At 52.5% G+C, this 20167-nt stretch overlaps 1 protein-coding gene across 3 annotated transcripts in view; it reads right to left on the bottom strand.

The window, feature by feature from the left end:
• CIC (capicua transcriptional repressor) overlaps positions 1-20167 on the bottom strand; it is a 45909-nt gene extending 25742 nt beyond the window's left edge. For 2 of the 3 annotated variants that reach the window (XM_081018569.1, XM_081018571.1), the window contains exons 1-2: positions 20049-20167; positions 12333-14921 (exon numbers count right to left, since the gene is read on the bottom strand). In XM_081018569.1, coding sequence (XP_080874695.1) covers positions 12333-14889 — 2557 coding nt within the window. In that variant the 5' untranslated portion in view covers positions 14890-14921; positions 20049-20167. Of the gene's footprint in view, positions 1-12332; positions 14922-18785; positions 18921-20048 lie in introns of those variants that run through there. The other variant, XM_081018570.1, reaches the window with a different exon arrangement.

Raw genomic sequence — 20167 nt, 5'->3', positions numbered from 1 at the left:
TGCAGTTTTGTTTTTAAGACAAAACAAAGTAGGGAGGGGATATTAAGGAAAGCTGTGCAAGATTTGTGGTGTTTGGGTCCCCGTCCCCGCGCTTATTGACTCAGCGCACAAAAGTCTAGGACCTGGGAGAGACCAGGGTTCAAATCCTTGCTCAAGAGGTGAAGGCTGGCATGACCTTGGACCAGTCACCACCTCTGAGCCTGGGCTACCTCCTAGGGTTGTTGTGGGGATTAAATGAAGGATGTGGGGAGGGGGGAGAGAGAGAGAACCAGTTACCCTACCTTGATCTCCTTGGGGAGAAAGGTGGAGTGTAAATGCAGTGCATACATGATACACCCCATATGCCCCTTCCCCACCCACTTTGCGCCCATGTGGGCACCTGCTTGGATCATGCTGTGGCCACACATGCCCTGGCAGATGCCTGTGAGGGGGCACCACATCGAACAGATGCATAGACGTGGACACACACATACACACCGGCATACCCTTCATAAATCCTGGGGGGTGGAGGGGTATGGAAATGAGTGGGGGCAAAGGATGGAGGGGTGGGGGCAAAGGGGGAAATGAGAGTAGGGGGCATAGGGAGGAAGGGGGGAAATAAGGGTGGGGGCAAAGGGGGAAGCGGGGGAAGAGGACGGGCAATAAAAGGGAAGATGGGGGTGGGTAAGGATGGGCAGGAAGTGGTGACGGGGCCAACCAGGTCAAGAGTAAGAAAAAAGAGGAAACAAGTAGGGCTGGTGCAGTTTTGTTTTGTTTTTAAGACAAAACAAAGTAGGGAGGGGATATTAAGGAAAGCTGTGCAAGATTTGTGGTGTTTGCCTCCTCCCCCCCCCCCCTTACTGACTTAGCGAACAACGGTCTAGGACCTGGGAGAGACCAGGGTTCAAATCCTTACTCAAGAGGTGAAGCTGGCTTGGCGTGACCTTGGACCAGTCACCACCTCTGAGCCTGGGCATACCCTTGATAAGGTGCACGCCTGGCTAGCCATACGCATGGACAGACCCACATGTGGGATTAAATGCATCCTTGTGTAACACCTGAATGGGGCACATGGGCACGAGCCCAGCTAAGCATGCAGGCTAATGGAGACCCGTTAAGATGAGTGCATCACGGTCACGCTCCCAGATACATACGTGTCTTTATATTAAAGTCACTCCTATCATACTACTCACACATATGCACTGAAGCTGCTTCTGCTGGCAGGCAGCCCAGTGCGGCTGGGGATTAAGAGCTTGCAGCACAGACGCATTCCTGGGATAATCTATCCTCCCTGGGGCAGGGTGGCGGGAAAAAGGAGTGTGGGCGAGGGGGGGGCAGAGAGGCAGTGAACCCCGAGTGTCGTGCACTCCAGGGCACCCCCCCTGCGTGCCTCCTCTTCCACAGAGCTGCCTCCGCTTGCCTCCCTATGACTCACACTCGCCTCCTCCCTTAGCCCCTTCCCGTCCCTGAGTACCACAGCCCCTTCCCCCGCAAGACTGACTCAATGCTGCCTCTGCTCACAGCTGGGGGTGGGTGGGTTGTAGCCAGCCTCTTTCCCCCAGCAGGCAGCCAATAGGCTATGAGGTGAAGTAAGGAGACACGTAGGAACACCCCCCCCATCACAGACACACACACCAATACACAAGCACACACACACTAGATCTGGGCACAAGGCCAGGCCTGGGCGAGGATCCCATTGTTGAGGGAATTGGGGGGGGGTGAGAAGGAGAGGACACAAACACACCACTCCCAGCACGCACTGCCTTACGCCAAGGGCGGGGTGGAAGGGAAGACTGACCATGGCGGGGGGGGGGAGAGAAAAACAATTGCACAGAAAAAGCGCCACCCACGCTCACTCTGCAATGCACATCGACTCACATGCAGATAACTCATAGGAGCCTAGCCTTCCTCATGCTTCTGCCCCGACACAGCCACGCATGCTGCATGCCTGCAAACTCTGCAGCCCAAGGGCAACACACACACACACACACACACACACACACACACACACACCCCGACACACACACACACACACACACCCCCCCGCCTTCTCTCTCTTGCCGGCGAGCGCATTTTATGTCCGCCGAGTGCAAAGGACAGAAGGTAGCACAGAGGGAGGAAAATATATTCGCAGAACAGAAGGCACATGACACTCAAAACCCAGATATACCTCTCTCCGTGAACGACAGAAATAAAAGCTGTATTTTAAGTTCCTTACTTCAAGGTGGCTTAAAGGGAGGGGCGACTTACAGCAACCATCCTATCCCGTCTAAAAGGAATGCAGGGGGCCTCCAGATTAAATGGACCTAAGCGTTGGCCACCAGATCCCGGACAATCCATACTTCCTCCAAGGAGTTCAGGAACACATTAAGGGATCTATCCCAGAACGCAGAGCCTTTCTAGTTCTCATCCGCATAAATGCAAGCAAGCAACATTAGAAGTTTCACTGATGTGTGTGTCTTGCTTCTGCAGTGCCCACACTCGCTCTCTGTAGAGAAATACATTCTCTCACACGCAAAAGCTCATGTTTGGTGACACAGGAACACGCTGCTAGAAATGAAGGCCTCCTTTTTTCACGGGAAGATGAGGAATCATAGAATCATAAAGCTGGAAGGGACCCTGAAGGTCAACTGCTGCAACTCCCTGCAAAGCAGGAATCTCAACTAATGCATCCATGGCAGAAGGCCATCCAACCTCTGCTTAAAAACTTCGAATCAAGGACTCCACCCATCTCCGGAGGGAGACGGGCTCAACTGGGATTGTCCACCTTTTTCAAGGCAAATATGCTTCTGGCTTAATTCCTGTCCTGCCCTGACTGAGGCTAAGCCGTCACTCAATGTGGTCATCCCATAGCCGGGCTAAACCACTTCAGGCCTAAAGATGCGCATGACTCAATGCTCTTCCATACAAAAAACATGCATTCCACATAGAAAACTGAACTTCGGGGGGGGGGGGGGAGAGAAGGTGAGGCAAGAGCCTTACTCCTCAACATGCTAGTAAACGGCATGGAGGGATATTGATCACAGTTAAGTGGAAGATTATTCAATCATCTGAGTCACTGCCTGAGTCAAAAACGGTACGACTCAGACACAGGTTGACCACCCCCAGTGACCACTAGCCATTAAACATTTGTCGACCTAGTACTGTGTTGATACAAAATACACCACCAGTCACTGTAGGGGGAAAGCTGCGTTCTTGTGCACACATGCAAAGCTGCGAAGAGGGCAACCGCAGATGCTTGCTGCCATCTGTTCCCATCTGGATTTCCCACATAGCAGTAGGCTGTGTGCACACTCTGGCCCCTGCTGCATGGGGAGTTTTGCATCCTGGCTGTAGCAGGGAGTGTTATGTGTTATACAACTGGCTTGCTGGCGTGCTTTCGGCACTGTCCTCTGCTGGGAGCACAATCATTTACCATACTAATATCCTGGCACTTTCCAGGGTGTAGGGAACATCCGGAATTGTGTAAGAGCAGGTATTCAGTGCTGGAACTAGGTACACGCTGCATTACATAATAGGGAGAAAGCCACACATCACACCTTATACAACAACCCAGGGCATCAGAGTTCCACTAATGTCTGATGCAGTGGAAGAGGAAAAGGAGACCTGTGTCCTGACACTCTCATGCTATGAGACCCACAGCCTGGCCTGATATAAGGCAACTTCCTATTCATCCATTTCACCAAGTATTAACTACTCTGACTGCCAGTGTGGTGTAGTGGTTAAGAGCGGTAGTCTCGTAATCTGGGGAACTGGGTTCGTGTCTCCACTCCTCCACCTGCAGCTGCTGGGTGACCTTGGGCCAGTCACACTTCTTGGAAGTCTCTCAGCCTCACTCACCTCACAGAGTGTTTGTTGTGGGGGAGGAAGGGAAAGGAGAATGTTAGCTGCTTTGAGACTCCTGAAGGGGAGTGAAAGGCGGGATATCAAATCCAAACTCTTCTTCTTCTTCTTCAATGACTGTAGGGTTTGGGGGCAGGGGGTCTTTCCCATAACCTGCTGCTACTTGATCCATTTTATTTTACCTGAGAATGTCAGTGGTTGCACCAAATACCTTCTTAGGTACAAAGCATGTTCTCAGGCACTGAGCTACGGCTGGTCCTAATCCAAACATTGCAGAGAGGTGCATCAGAGAGCCAGAGCCTATTGCAAGTCTAATGCAAGTCGAAGTCCACATCCCTCCCAGTCACGCTTTGCACGTTTCTCATGGTGAGCACTGGTGGATCCAGGCTGGCGAATAAAGCGTGAAAAGCCTCTTGGACTCACATTGCAAGAACATCCAGAGGGGGGGTGGTTTTAGCCAGTGTGGTGTAGTGGTTAGAGCAGGGTTTCCCAAACTTGGGACTCCAGCTGTTTTTGGACTATCGTTCCCATCATCCCTGACTACTGGGTCCTGCTAGCTAAGGATGATGGGAGTTGTAGTCCAAAACAAGCTGGGTTAGAGTGTCCCAGGACTAGGGCCTGAGAGACCAGGTTCAAATCCCCACTCAGCCATGAAGCTTATTGGGTGACCTTTGGCCAGTTACTGTCTTCCAGCCTAGCGTACCTCACAGGAAAAAATGTATGCCCCCTTGAGCAAAGGTGGGATATAAAATAAATAACTTGTTGCAGCCAAAAAAAACCCCAAAAATGTCTGACAGCCCTTTAAACCCTAATGAATCTATTGTGGTATAAGCTTTCATGGATTACTGCATACAGTGGACTCTAGTCCACGAAAGGTCATACAGTGGTACCTCAGGTTACATATGGTTCAGGTTACATATGCTTCAGGTTACAGACTCTGCTAACCCAGAAATAGTGCTTCAGGTTAAGAACTTTGCTTCAGGTTGAGAACAGAAATCATGCTCCGGCGGCGCGGCAGCAGCAGGAGGCCCCATTAGCTAAAGTGGTGCTTCAGGTTAAGAACAGTTTCAGGTTAAGTACAGACCTCCGGAACGAATTAAGTACTTAACCCGAGGTACCACTGTACTCTAATAAATGGGTTAGTGTTTAAGATGCCACAGGATCGTTTTGTAGTTTCCCTCCCACATGCGAGTCTGCCAAGCTTGATCGCTTTCCACAGAATGATGGTTTCCTTTTATAAAAGCACCAGACAGGTGTGGAACGCCAGCTTGCAAGCATGAAATTCGCACTTTCAGAGGAAGTGCGAATGTACCCCGAGGTTTGCTCAAGCGGCACCACGGCTGCGCCATGGGGAAATACATGCACGGTGCAACTGCGGAACACACGTGTGCATGCGATGGATATGCCCGTGCACACAACTGCGCAAGCACGCCCACGCTCAGTGCGAGCACACAAATAAACCCATCGCATGTGAGGGTGTGGGAGTTGGGGAGCCGGCACTACTGCAGTACGCGCAAAATGCACCTAAGCCCCAAGCCATATGCACAAATGTACAACTCCCCTAAATCTGGATCTGGTCTCTCCCGTTGCTGATAAAAATAGAGATGGGGCTCCGGGCGAGCAGCAGGGAGATGGTAGCCTTGGTTACCAGTTGCCGAGAGACAGCAAACTGCAGTTGTGATGCTGCAGGGAGATGGAGCCAGTGCCTTGGGAATGGGAGAAGCACATGCCACGCTCTCCCTTACCTTGAATGCTCGGGTCCTCACCTCTGTCCCAGGTGCACTCTTCCCTTCATATGTCCTAGCACCCCAGAGCAGGATGTGCACAGACCTGAGCAACCGTGAGCCACGGTGTCCTGGACACACAGAGCTCCAGAACCTGCCCATCACCACTGCCAAAATGAGAGCCCCAGAAAGCAAATCTCAAATGTAACCGCCTGATCTCAGAGTCCCCAAAGAGTGTGTCTAGTTGGGTGCAGAAAACTGGCAAAGCACAAGCATGCATTCTTATCCACCCCAAAAGGTCTCTCCCAGGGGTGAAAGGCATGGGCTCAGAGGCAGTGTTTGAAATTAGCCAGGGGCCAGAAGAGAAGAGTTTGGATTTGATATCCCACTTTATCACTATCCAAAGGAGTCTCAAAGCGGCTAACATTCTCCTTTCCCTTCCTCCCCCACAACAAACACTCTGTGAGGTGAGTGGGGCTGAGAGACTTCAGAGAAGTGTGACTAGCCCAAGGTCACCCAGCAGCTGCATGTGGAGGAGCAGAGATGCGAACCCGGTTCCCCAGATTATGAGACTACCGCTCTTAACCACTACACCACACTGGCTCTCTTTTGTGCCTGGCTTTCGACCACTTGTGACCAAGTGAAGATGCCTGGGTGCCAGGATGGTGCCTGACATCTCCACCATCTGGGGATCGATCAATGGATCTGGACTGTTTTCATCCAATAATACCCCTCCCAGTTATATTTCATCTGCACAATTAGAATGAATTTCTGGAAACCAATAGTTTTTTTCTACACAGTTCGAGCAAGAGCAGTCGCCGTTAAGAGAAAGAGGTTGGAATAAGCCAATATACACGTGGACCGTTCCTGGAACAAGGGACTTTTCTTTAAGTTCTCAAAGCTTTTAACTTAGCTCGTCTGAACCAGACAGATGAGAATAAATCACAGTCAGTCCATCATCTGGAAAATAAGACTGTAGAGCCATCTTGCTGAAAAATGGCAACCAGACGTTCCCTTTTGGCGACAGCAACCTTGGTTTAATGAGCCATTTGGCTTCTAGCTTATATATCTGAGTTTCTAACACTGCTCAGAAGTACCCAGTGGTATGGAGTTTGGATCTCACATTATGATTTTGGTGATAGCAGCCACCAGGGGGAGAAATGAGGTCTGTGAGGCTTCTTATGGTACAGAACAGTCGCTGGGGTGGGGGGCAAACTGCAGCCAGCCAGCCAGCCGTTCCGTGTATGTTCCTCTTTCTCCACTCACTCATGCAAGCATCATGTGATGCTTCAGCAGTCTTGCGCATGGACGATACACAAAACACAGACTAGTGTGCAACTGGTCGTTCCTATGGGTACCAGCAGTTATATTAATGGCAAATCCAAGTGAGAAGCCTTGTCCACACATGGATGGATGGGCAAACGTCCCGTGACACCTGGACACGTGTTCAGCATGTCGCAAACTGTATCTACCTGCATGTGGGAATGAGTCCAATGTCTAATAAAGAAAAGTCATGGTCTCTTGGCTGCGGCAAATGCTTCAACCCGGGTGTCTCAGGGTCAAGAACGGGATGGTGCAGCAGGCATGACTTGCTGCAATGAAGGAATCAGGGGGGTGGGTGCGGGGTCACAGCACTGGGTCTCCCCAGAACTGCCTCCATATTCATTCTGCACACTAAAGCCCCATCTGCACTCCCTATTTAAAGCAGCATCATTCTGGGAACTGTAGCTATGTGAGGGGAATTGGGGTCTCCTAACCACCTTCAGTACCCTAAATAAACTACAGCTCCCAGGATTCTTTGGGGGAAGCCATAAAATCTTAGAGCTGGAAGGGACCCATGGGCAGGGTTCGAAACTTTCATTAGCACAAGCAGCTTCTGAGCTCTGGGCACAGTACTGCGCCTAAGATTGGAGATTAAAACTGCAGAAAGGAAGGAAAGGGGGACCTTTTTCTGCCTCCCCACTTCCAGCTACTCTCTGAAGACTGGAGAAGAGACCCTTTTAAGAGTATTAGGGGGTGGGCAGGGGAAGGACTAGACCGTGTGAAAAATGAGCATTATAGTTTAGCTGCAGTTCCCTCATTTTCAGCTTTGTATTTTTGTTATAAAAAAGCACGCCTAGACATTTCATTGTTGCATCCATAACCTAGGCTTAAGGTCCCATTTAGCTCCTGGATTCCATATCTCAGTTTCTAACACTGCCCAAGGGGTCATCAAGTCCAGCCCCTCGCAATGCAGGAATCTCAACCAGATCATGCATAACAGATGGCCACCTGAACTCTGCTTAAAAATCTCCAAATAAGGGGAGTCCACCACCTCTCGTGGGAGTCTGTTCCACTGCCGATTAGCTCTGTCAGAATGTTTTCCCGAATGTTTAGTCAGAACTTCCTTTCTTGTAGGGTTGCCATATTTCAAAAAGTGACTTTTAAGGGAAATCGGCAAAAATGACACTGCTGGCATGGGCTGCCGTATGTCCAGATTTTCCCGGACATTTTGCCAATTTCCGCCCGGACACTGCTTCCAACTGCAGTATTCCGAGTAGGCCCGGGAAATTCCGGACGTATGGCAACCCTAAAGTTTCCTATAACTTGAAGCCACGTCCTCGAGTCAAGAGCAGGAGAAAACAAGCATGCTCCCTATTCCATTTGAAAGCCTTTAAGATGGCTATCATATCTCCTCTCAGACTCCTCTTTCCCTGGCTAAACATACCCAGCTCCTTCAAGCGCTCCTCATAAGGCTTAGTTTCCAGACCCCTGATCATCTTGGTTGCCTTCCTCTGCACATGTTCCACCTTGTCAACATCCTTCTTAAATTCTGGTGCCCAGAACTGGACACAGTATTCCAAGTGTGGTCTGACTAAGGCAGAATAGAAAGGTAAAGGGACCCCTGACCATTAGGTCCAGTCGTGACCAACTCTGGGATTTCGGTGCTCATCTCGCTTTATTGGCCGAGGGAGCCGGCGTACAGCTTCCAGGTCATGTGGCCAGCATGACTAAGCCGCTTCTGGCGAACCAGAGCAGCGCACGGAAACGCCGTTTACCTTCCCACCAGAGTGGTACCTATTTATCTACTTGCACTTTGACGTGCTTTCGAACTGCTAGGTTGGCAGGAGCTGGGACCGAGCAATGGGAGCTCACCCCATTGCGGGGATTCGAACCACCGACCTTCTGATTGGCAAGTCCTAGGCTCTGTGGTTTAACCCACAGCGCCACCCGCGTCCCCAGCGCCACCCGCATCCCTCAAGACAGAATAGAGTGGTTCTATTACTTCCCTTGACCTGGATACTATACTTCTGCTGATGCAGTCTAGAATAGCGTTAGCTTTTTTTTTGCTGCTGCATCACACTGTTGACTCATGTTCAGCTTGTGGTCCACCAAGACCCCTAGATCCTTTTCACATGTATTGCATTAAGTCAGGTGTCCCCTATTCTATATTTGTGCACCTGGTTCTTCCTACCGAAGGGCAGAACCTTGCATTTGCCCCCCACTGAAATTCATTTTCTTAGCTTGCGCCCAGTTCTCCAATCTGCTAAGGTCATTTTGAATTCTGATTCTGTCTTCTGCGGCATTAGCTACCCTTCCCAGTTTGGTGTCATCTGCAAATCTGATGAGCATCCCCTCAATTCCTTCAACCAAGTCATTTATAAAGATGTTGAACAACAACAGGCCTAGGATTGTTTAACGTTGTTTAAATAATTGTTTAAAGTTGCATGACACTCATTGAAATGCATAGCAGGGCTGGGCAATATATCATTGTCCCATCCAAAACCGGTTTGAAGTCCATATTGTGATATTGGTCTGGTAATTTTTGACCTGGCAATATATTGCGAATTATTATATGTATGTGTGAGCTATGCAAAAATCACAATGTCGGGGAACGCATGAAGCCAGCCAAGGCCTCTATATAGCTTCATCCTCATTTCAGACATTGTGATACATTGGTATATCGCCATGTTTAATTGGTGATATATTGTGATGTAAAAACCAGATATCGCCCAGCCCTAGTGCAGATGGAACCCTTCCTACAAATTCTAAAGCCCTTTGCTATCAATAAGATCAAGTTCTAAAATGCCAACACTTCTGAGTATCTGTGTGGAGTGGTATTAATCCAGCATGTCTATGCTGGATGATCTACACAGCAGTCTTAAAAGCACCCCCGCAAAAATTGCTAGCCCACCTAGGATTGCCTTATTGTTATATCCTGCTCCGAGACCAACCAATACAGGGTGGGTTAGGAATATTTTAATAAATAACCTCCTAACACATACCTCAGTCAGTAGTGGTACACAGCTGGCCTGAAAGGAAAACGGGGGGAGGGGGGTAGAACCAACTCCCTTCCGGTTTACAAACGCTTCCCTGCCTGGAGACAATTTCTATTCACCATACGTGAGTAGATATTTAACCCTAACCCAGACTTCTTGGGGGGGTGGTGTAAAGATTACCCCAGTGGTGCACTTTTAATTACAGAGTTTACACAGAAATGGGCTGACAGCAAGGGATTCGGGTTTCCTAGGGAAACCTGAACCAGAAATTCTTCCTTTGCATCAGGAAAAATTCAGTTCGCATCAGGAAATTTTCTTATGCCCCGGAGAGCGACCTAATTGAGCATGTTCGTTTTACCTATATTTAGTAAGTAAAGCTAAACCGTTGGAAACTGCCGCACTCGCCTAGCAATATACTTGGGAACCAGCATCTCTCCGGTGTTGCTAATGCGCTTATGAAACAGAAAATTCTGTGTGGGGAAATAAAAGCACTTTAAAATGGCAAGTTGGAGCCAACCGGGTTCTCCCTCAGAGTGGACCCACTGAAAATGGGCCCAAGGTAGTCATGGAATCAGAGTTGGAAGGAATCCCAAGAGTCATTTAGTTCAACATCTTACAACACAGGACCCACAGCTAAAGCATGCCTGACAGATGGCTGTCTAACCTCTGCTCAAAAACCTCCAATGAAGGAGAGTCCACAACTGTCCCACTGTCAAACAGCTGTTAGCAACAGAAAGTTCTTCCTAATGTTTAGTCGGGATCTCCTTTCTTGTAATTTGAATCCATTGGTCCGGGTCCTACCCTTCGGAGCAGCAGAAAGCAAGCCAGTCATGGTCATCCAATTCAATGAGTCTTCTCTTGAGCATGATTGACATTGATTGAAGAAATAACTTGTTCACACAGCACAGAGTCTAACCATGGAACTCGCAGCGATGGCCAACAACTTGGGGCCAACAACTTTCTTGCCAGGATGGCTGTGTTTTGCCTCCACGGTTGGAGGCCGCATTGCCTTTGGATAACAGTAGTTGCTGGAAATCGCAAGAGGGGAGAGGGCTCGGCCCCCGCTTGCTGGTGTCCCCCACACATCAGGTTGGCCACTATGAGAACAAGATGCTGCACTGGATGGGTCATGGGCCTGATCCTGCAGGGCTCCTTCTTCTGCTCTCATGACCTTTGGCCTGAAGTGGCAGGACTCTCACGAAAATCTTGCCGCCAGCTCAGTGTTTGAAATTAGCCAGGCGCCAGGAGCATTTTGCACCTGGCTATCGGCCACTTGCAGCTAAGTGAAGAGGCCTAGGTGCCAGGATAGGGCCTGACATATCCACCATCTGGAGGTGCGTGCCTGGGGATCATTGGATCCGGACTGTTTTCACGCACTAATACCACATCCTGGAGAATTCTATCAGTTATATTTTATCTGCAAGGTCAGGGTGAATTTCTGGAACCCCAATGCTGTTTCTGTGCAGCCTGAGCAGCAGCAGCGAACAAGGTAATAGTTAATTGTTGTCGGTTGTCTTCACTTACCCCACCCCACTGCCCTGCTCACATTCACAGTTGTGAAGAATATTCCTACATTATGAATGGTCCATAAAAAGAGAGAGGTCGGAATAGGCCAATATATATGTGGACTGTCACTGGATCAAGTGACTTTCCTTCTTTAAGTTCTCAAAGTTCTTAACAAAGCTCAAGGTTGTCATCTGAAATAGCCAGACGTTTAACTGAAAATCAACCACATTCAGTCCATCCTTTGAAAAATAAGACTTGCCCAAAAATGGCAACTAGACGTTCCATTTTCCCGACTGTAACCTTGGCTTAAGGAGCCATTTGGTGCCTAGTTTACGTATCTGAGTCTCTAACATTGCACCAGCTATTAAGAGGAGGTTAGGGTACAAACCCAAAATGGAGCACCAAAAAACCTTTCGCCTTCCCTTCATTGTCATGTTTGAATCACATCCGCACCAGGTTGGCTGCACAGAGCTGAAGAAAAACACTATCCTCAGATGAACTATGTGGACACTTTCAAACTCCCTCCTAGATGCAGCCTCAAAGCCAGCGTACATTTCCTGCTTCCGAACAGCACTGAGTGAAATATCTCTTTGCACCTACAACTCATGGAGCACTTTCAATTCACAATGTCCTTCACAGTCCTGAATGCCCTTGCTTTCACAACAACCCTGCAGAGCAGGACGCTATTGCTGCCGCTGCCCAAAAAAGGAGTACTTGCTAACAGCAGCAGGGCGGCAGTGGCTGCTGAAATCAGATCTCCAGGGCCTAGATCCAAAGCAAACTCTCTTGGCCACTAGGCCATACAAAACACAAGATCCCCACTCTCTTTCCGAAAAAGAGACGCAGCCTCTCTCGGTGCAAAGAAAACAGTTAGTGCCAAGTCAGAGAGGATTCAAAGCAGGTATATGCATAGGGCCTAACATCTACGGAATGAATCTTGGGAACCAACAAATGCAGTCCACACACGGATTGAAAACTGTGCCAGAAGACAAAAACAAACTAAGCAACCAGCCCAACTCACCTGTCCCAGGCCTTCCCATGATTATCTCCTTCTTGGGCGTGGGGTGGCTGGTGTACTCTCCAGGGACGATGACAGGCAGGAGGGCTGCAGGAGAAGGATGGAAGGCGACCGGCTGGAAGGGGGAGGAGACGCTGAAGATGGGCGGGGCCTGCTCGGAGGCGGAAACCACGCAGGGCTGGCTGGAAGGAAGAGTCCGGCCCACGTTGATGGGCACCGGCATCTGCAGCTGCCCCTTGCCCGGAAGATGCTCCTTGGAGCCGGCCTTCCCCGCCCGCGGGCTGCCCACCCTCCCCTCCAGGGGCTTTTCGGTGAACTTGGAGGGCAGCGGCACGTCGGGATTCCGCACGATGACGGGCGAGTCCCTCTGCACGGCGGGCACCCTGCGCACGGTGGGGCTGGGGTCGGAGGTCAGCCCTGCCGGCGGGGGCACCAGCAAGAGCGGGGAAGCCTGTTGGGAGCGGGAGGAGAAGGGCCCCGCCCCGGCGGGCGACACGGCCCGGAAGCCAGCTGGTGTGGAAGGAGTGGGTGTGTGCGAGACAGACTCGACGCCCGAGTCGAGGCTCTCGTTCTTGTGGAAGTCGGCTGCCGAGCCCGTGCTGCTGTGGTGAGAGTCCCCGGCTTTCCGCTTGCTGGGGCTCATGGGCACGGTGAAAGTGAGGTTGGTCTGGAAGGTGATGCCCGAATGGTGGCGCTCGCGGGAGGCCGCGTGGTGCAGCATCTCAGGGCTCAGCACGGCACCGCCGACACCCTTCGGCGTGCTGGCGCTGACGTGGCGGCTGCGGGCGGCAGCCCTCTGGATGACGGGTGAGGCATTGATGGGGCTGAAGTTGGCTGGGCGGAAGCCGAAGAGGGGCGAAGGAGAGGGAGAGGGTGCCGGTGAGAAGGGAGACTGGTTGGAGACGGGCGAGAAGGAAGGGGTGCCCGAGCGAGAGCTGCCCAGGGAGACCAGCATGACAGCCGCTTCGCACTCATCGAACTCGAAGCGGGACAGGTCGGCGGGGGGCACCAGGCGGGGCCGAGAGTCCCCCCGTGCGCTGCTGGCCTCGCTGTCCCGCGAGGTGTCATCCCAGTCAAATTCGGCACTGCCCTCCCGCAGCCCACTGGCCCGCCCCTCCGAGAGGCTCTCCATCTCCTTGGTGCGCATGGAGAGGTGGCGGGAGCAGTAGCCGCGCCGCTGCGACTCCTTCATGCAGCCCTCCCGGGAGCACAGCCGCCGCCACTGCTTCCCATTGAACTTCTTGCGGATGCCGTTGGGCGTGCACACCACGTCCCCCTTCTTGTACTTCTGCTGGGCCGCCGTGAGGGGAGTCCGGGAGCGAGACGAGCCCGGGGTGCTGCATTTGTCCACAGACATGACGCTGCTGCTGCGGCTCCCGCTCGCATCCGGGCTCAGCAGCGGGGACGGCTGCTCGGGGAGGCGAGGGAAAGCCGGGGACTTGGGCGGGGACAGGATCTGGGGCGGCACCACCACGGATTTTTCCTCTGCCCGCACGCAGGCACTGATCTTGGAGACTTCTGCGTCTTCTGGTTGTTTCGGGTCTGGGCACGGGAGGGCCAGGGCGACCTTCTCTTCTTCCGGCAACGGAGGTGACTTTTCAGGCGGCTTGCTGTCCTCGGGGGCAGCTTCGCAGCTCCACGGCGGGCGCAAGAGGCGCAGGGCCGAGCGCGTCACCCAGGCGGAGTCTTTACGGGCTGCCGCAGTGCCAGGGAGGACGACGGGCCGGGCGAAGCGAACTTTGTAGGAAGCTGGCTTGGCGCTCACCTCGACGACGGTGCCTTCCCGGTAGGCCGTCTCCTCGGGGTCCGCACAAGCGCAGACCAGTGTGCCAACCGCCAAGGCCCCCGGCGGAGGCGTGGCGTCCAGGACCACGTCCACCGCGCCGGAGCCCAGAGCCCCTTCGTAGTATGCCGTGACGCGGTCGCCCACAAACTGCACCCCCAAGTCCTGCCCGCGGCGGATCTGCTTCACTATGGCTGGATGAAAGAGCCCTTCACGCCGGGCCAGCACCCGCTGCGAGCGCAGCTGCCGCAGGTCATAGTCGCTCGGGGCCGTGGCCCAGGCGTCCCCCGCCCCCTTGTCGTTCTCGTCCGCAGAGTGCTCGCTGGCGGTGTCGGTGCTGGATGAGGGGCAGCGCCTGGGCTCATCCTCGGCTGGCCCCGCCGTGCCTTCGCTGCTGTTCGACTCGTCGCCCCCCGGGCACTTCCTGCAGGGCGCCCGCGACTTGAAAGTGGCCGTCTTGCGGTTCAGGGAGGCTTCCGCCCCACAGGCCTCAGTCCCTGGGTCCCTGTCCCCCTCGGGCAGCTTGTAGGGGTCCTCGGGCGTCCCTGCCAACTCCTGCAGGCCGGGATCCATCTGCAGCTGCAGGCACCGGGCACCTGGGAAAGGCGGGGCTTGATCTAGAGACTCCTCCCCTGATTCTTTTTCGGGCTTGGGCCCCTCCTCAGTGGCCTTGCGCTTCTGGGCCTTGGCTGCCCGAGTGGAGGGTGGGGAGCGGCTGCTGCTACTGCTGCTGCTAGAGGAGGAGGAGGAGCCAGCAGCCTTCCTCGCTGGTTTCATATTCCCTCCAGGCTGGGTGTGGACTCAGGGAGCTGAGAAGAGAAAGACAAGAGGCAAAGGTTACAAGAGCAGGCAGAGGCTCGTTCTGCCGAGGTTCCAGCGAACCAGAGTGACAAACCCCCATACCTGCTCTCTCACTGGTCCGAGGATCTGGCCTCTCCTTCCCCACTATTGCAGCCATCCGGCTTTTGAGAACCTGGGGGTTTTGTTTTAAGCTAAAGGATGTCATATAGAATCATAGAGTTGGAAGGGACCCCTAGAGTCATCTGGTCCAACCCCCATGCAATGCAGTAATTTCAGCGAAAGCATCCATTATATTCTAAACATTTAATGACAGAACTCTTGGGTATCCAATGAACCTGAATGCTGGGAAGATTCAGGGCAGAAAGTTCTTCGCCAGTGCAGAATTCACTTCCACAAGGGGCAGCCGCCAGCTTGGATGGCTTTAAAAGAGGAGCAGACGAGTTCATGGGGAATAAGCCCATCGGTGGCTGTACGCTCCATGGCCATTCTCTGCCTCCACAGCTGGGAGGGAGTAATGCCTCTTAACACCAGTTGCTGGAAACCACAGGAGAGAGTGCTCTTGTGTACAGCTTGAGGCTCTTAATCCAAAGGTCATGGGTTCAAACCCCACGTTGGGCCAAAGATTCCTGCATTGCAGGCGGTTGAACTAGACGACCCTCCAACTCTATGATTCTATGATTCACGTTCTGCTCACTGGTTCCCCAGAAGCAAATATAGGGCCACTGTGAGAACAAGGCGTTGGATCAGATGGACCCTTGGACCAATTCAGAAGTCTCCTTGTAGAATCACAGAATTGCAGAGTTGGAAGGGAACCCCAAGGGTCATCAAGTCCAACCCCCTGCAATGCAATTCTTAAAACGCTCCCTGCTCCCATTGTCTTTCCCCAGCTCTAACCCTAAAAAAGACCCTTCCCGCAAGCACAAACCCACCTGCTACTTCTCGCTTGTGTGAGGCTTGTAGCAACATATTCAATACTTTTGCCCCGTCCCATAATTCTCTGCTCACCTCCCAGCCCTGAGCTCCTTCACCTCATATAATTGTACAGTGGTACCTCGGGTTACAGATGCTTCAGGTTATAGTCTCTGCTAACTCAGAAATAGTACCTCGAGTTAAGAACTTTGCTTCAGGATGAGAACAAAAATCACGGTGTGGCGGCGCTGTGGGAGGCCCCATTAGCTAAAGTGGTACCTCAGGTTAAGAACAATTTCAGGTTAAGAACGGCCCTCCAGAACGAATTAAGTTCTTAACCCGAGGTACCACTGTATTCAGAAATGGAAAAAACACAAACACCACTTTGGCAGGCACTTGGCAGGATACACTAATGGTTGGGTAGCGCTCATACGCCACCCCTGGCACCATTGCCAATGAAATCAAGAACAAATGAAAATAAATAAAAGAGCTTAGGTATTCCTGCATTGCAGCGGGTTGGAATAGATGACCCTCAGGGATCCCTTCCAGCTCCCCCCCCCCGAATGTCAGTCATGACACTTAACTACGCTATGTTGTAAATCAGGAAGGGGGAACCCAAGTCCCTCTTAACACCACCGGACTACAACTCTATCCTTCCTGGCCATTGGCTGCGCTGGCTGGGGCTGATGGGAAATGGAGTCCAAAAAATACCTGGAAGGTCACAGGCTCCCCGTCACCATTCTACAGAATGGGAGAGCAAGCATTCAAGCAACACAGAACTCTTCATCAGATGAAGGCATTAAAACTTAAGATAGAGTACAGGCTTCGGTATGGTACGGCTTGCACCTTCAACGTTCTGAATAAGTAACCCCCGGGTGATGTTAACACGAGGAGGAGGTCCTCTGCCTTCATTTTTAATTATACAGCAGAAGCAACCGTGGGGAATAAAAAGTGAGAGGCGAAAGGGGACTGGGGACTGAATGTTATGCCATAAGGACCAGGCAAGTTTTGCCCTGCAAGGTCCCTCAAAACGGATGTTCGCTGAGCAGCTTATAAAGAAATGTGTAAGATAAGCCCCCTCAAGGAGGCTTGCTCGGCCTGAAACAAATCGGGCTAGCATAATAAGAAGCATTCACCCATTCCAGCATCTCTTGAGATACACTTCTCTCCATTTCTGTTTACCTCATCGGATGCTTCCCGAGTTTGTCTGTGCTTCATTGTGCCAAAGGCCAGAGAAGAAACTCACACGTCTATCCCAACATGAGGCAGCGTAAGAAAACGGCATATCCTCACTCGTTCAATATGGCCAACACGGTTTCTCAACAGCTTTCCATAATGTGCTCCCCAGGTAAGGGGTGCAGCAAAACCCAAAGAACCCCAAGTTCTGCAGAGGGAGGCACCTTCCTTGTTCACATGTCTCCCCCTGCTACCAGCTTGGGTGCAGCTGGTGGGCGGGGAGAGGAATGCTCAGAGACCTCGGGAGGAATCCTTCCTAGTTCCCTTCTCATCTGAGGCCTGGAGACAGGAGCAGGGTGCAAAGGAATGTGGAAGAGTTGCAACCCATCCGCTTGGCGGCAAGCAGGGACGTAGGCCAAATCCCCTCCTCTTCCCCACACCCCACCAAAAAGGGAGGGAGAAAAGGCTTCCTGGAAAAAAACAGACTATGGACGAACAGTCTCAAGGACTGGCTCGACACAGCATTCCTAATGTTATCATTCCGGGCGCTCTCCCTGGCTTCAAGCTTCCTCGAGAGAGAGAGGTTATGCCAGACTCTTCATGGCTGCTGCCCCCATCTCAAACCCTCTAAGCATGTTCCTCTTCTCCCACCTTTCCCCCATATCTGCTCTGGATTCCTTCAGCTGAAGATGTGGGTGCTCTGTTCCCGAGTGGCGGAGCAGCGGCACTCTGTATGCGCTCAGAGGCACATGCTGTTACTCTACATACCCTTGGGCTGAAACTGGCAATTGGAACAGGTCCCCATGCTAATACCTCGTGTGGCCGGGGAATAATTAAACCCGAATTCATCCACACACCTTCTCCCTGCAGAATCCCCCCCCACCTGCCCCATATAGGAAATATTTGGAGCATTTTCACGTTACTACTCCTCAGAGTCATATACACACAGCCATGCCATCCTTCCTTAGAAGCCCCCTCCCAAAAGTCAGCAAAGTATCATCTGCTCCTGCCCACGGCCTTATATCTGAAAGCCAGACCCTCTACCCCACAGCACCTCCCACAAGTGACCTTGCTCACCCCTAATGCTGAGCAGAAGACTTTCCTTCGCTCTTGACAACGCTCCCACCATGCAACTAACTTCCCAAAGACCCCTCCCATGTTATGCAACTCCTCTCCGCTCTCTCTTTCTCTCCACCCCCACCCCAACACACACAAACACCTCCTGCCACGCACACACAATGGCCAGGCCTCCCTGCCAATCCTCCCATCCCATAATAACTGGTGTTGGGTCTCAGCCTGGACCGCTGCCCTGCTCAAAGTCATCCCACCACAGCCAGGATCAGCCCCCCTCTCCTCTCCTGGTGGTACATCACAACCCACTTTGCCCTCCCAAACATGCCCAGGAAAGGGGAGCTGGGGGGGGGGGCAAAGCTGGTCTCTCGCCTTGATCCCACCTGCCTTAGCAGCTGCAAAAGGGATCGCATTCCCCCCCCCCACCAGAATTCTTTTGCATAAAACCACCAAAAGTTGTGGCACATAAAAAGCGGGCATCTCTGCTGCTGCTGCCTCCTCCTGCTGCCTTGCAACTCTGAGGGTCCCCATTTTAGGGCTGCGGGAGTTGGTACCTCCCGAGACCTAATGGGGAGGAGGGGGAGTAAAGTTGGTGCATCCCACCCCCCTCCTTTTCCTGTGGAGGCTATGGTGAAGATGTTAACCCTTTGTGGAGCCTCCTCTTCCCCCCCCCTCCTTGGGAAGGGGGGCACAGGAGTTAATATCACCCCCCTTACCTGAATGACTCCCTCTTTCCAGGGAGTTTAGGATAGCCAGAATTCTTTCTGCAGGGAGTCTTGGTACAGTCCAGTTTTTACTCCCCCTCCCCCGTTTCTCCGATGGTCCAGCCCGAGCCCCTCTCGGCCCCTCCGAGCCCCTTTTACTCCAACAGACAAAATGGTGAATGAATCTGGACCAGCTGGAGCCACTGTCCAATCGGCACCCACAACTCCGTGACAGATTTTCGTACGAGCCAATAGCTCGCCTCCAGAACTTGCGCATTCCCCACCTCCCGAGACAGGCAGCGCGTACGGCCTATCAGCGATGAAAGGGGTCGGCCAGACTAGTCAAAGCATTCCTGCCCCTCCCTTGAGAGAAGCACTTACAGTAGCCTGTAGAAAGGTGAATTAAGGGAGAAGTGGGAGAAGCCCACCATACAGTAGCCAATAGGGACGGAGAGGCGGAGCAAGAACACAGACTTGTTTACCGGGCGCCGGGCGAACAGGAAGAGCGAGGTTCCGCTGAGCCTCATGGGACATGTAGTCTTTAAGGACTTTCACCCACAGCTGATTTGAGTCTTCCAACCCTCGCAGAAAGAACTTTAATTCCCATGACACTACGCGAAATACAGCTGAGGCAGAAACGGGGAGCTATCCTTCATGGGACTTGTAGTTCTTGTCACTCATCCTTCCCATACTGCGTAGGTGTGAAAGACAACAATTCCCATAGTGCCTTGTTAGCCAGGCTTCTACCGCATTAGAAATGCTGAGCGCGCAAGGGCTGCCGGCCGCCGAAGTCATGGTTCCCATAAAGTGTTATGGGAGAAACCAGGAAGTTACCAGAGAAAGAACCACAACTCCCGGGATGCACCGCGGCGTTCCTCAGGACGGTCAGGGTGCCGAAGAATCTTCAGGGCCAGCGATGCCCATAGGAAAAGCAGAGGGACGTACTCGTAAAAGACTAGCGCACCCATCATGCTTTGGGGCAACAGAACGTCTAAAGAAGCCAAGGCTCCGCGCACAGCCTCATGGGATTTGTAGTCCAAAACGGCAGCCCGCCCTTACGACATCCTGGGGAGTTCCCCTAGGAAAGACTACAACTCCCATGAAGCTCTTCCGCTTGTTACTTCTAGCCTGTCCCCTCCCCCCGCAGGGCTGCAAAGTACAACTGAGGCAAGCGGAGCGAACGAGGAGGGTGGACTTCGTTCCCATCCCAAGTCCCCTCGGCGGAAGGTCCATTTTTACGTAATTTGCATGTCATTAGCATATTCATAAACTCACCCGTCGTCCGCTCCTGGCCTCCCTTGCCCCGGCCGGGCCCCTCGCGCTTCCCCTCAGCAACAGCGGAGCCGCCGCCGACAGCTCCGCGGCCAATCAGCGTCCGGACCGGGATCCCCTTC

This window comes from Podarcis pityusensis, assembly GCF_964106645.2.
Source record: "Podarcis pityusensis genome assembly, chromosome: 8".
NCBI classification, from domain to species: Eukaryota; Metazoa; Chordata; class Lepidosauria; order Squamata; family Lacertidae; genus Podarcis; species Podarcis pityusensis.
This window is presented reverse-complemented; position numbering and strand designations above follow the sequence as displayed.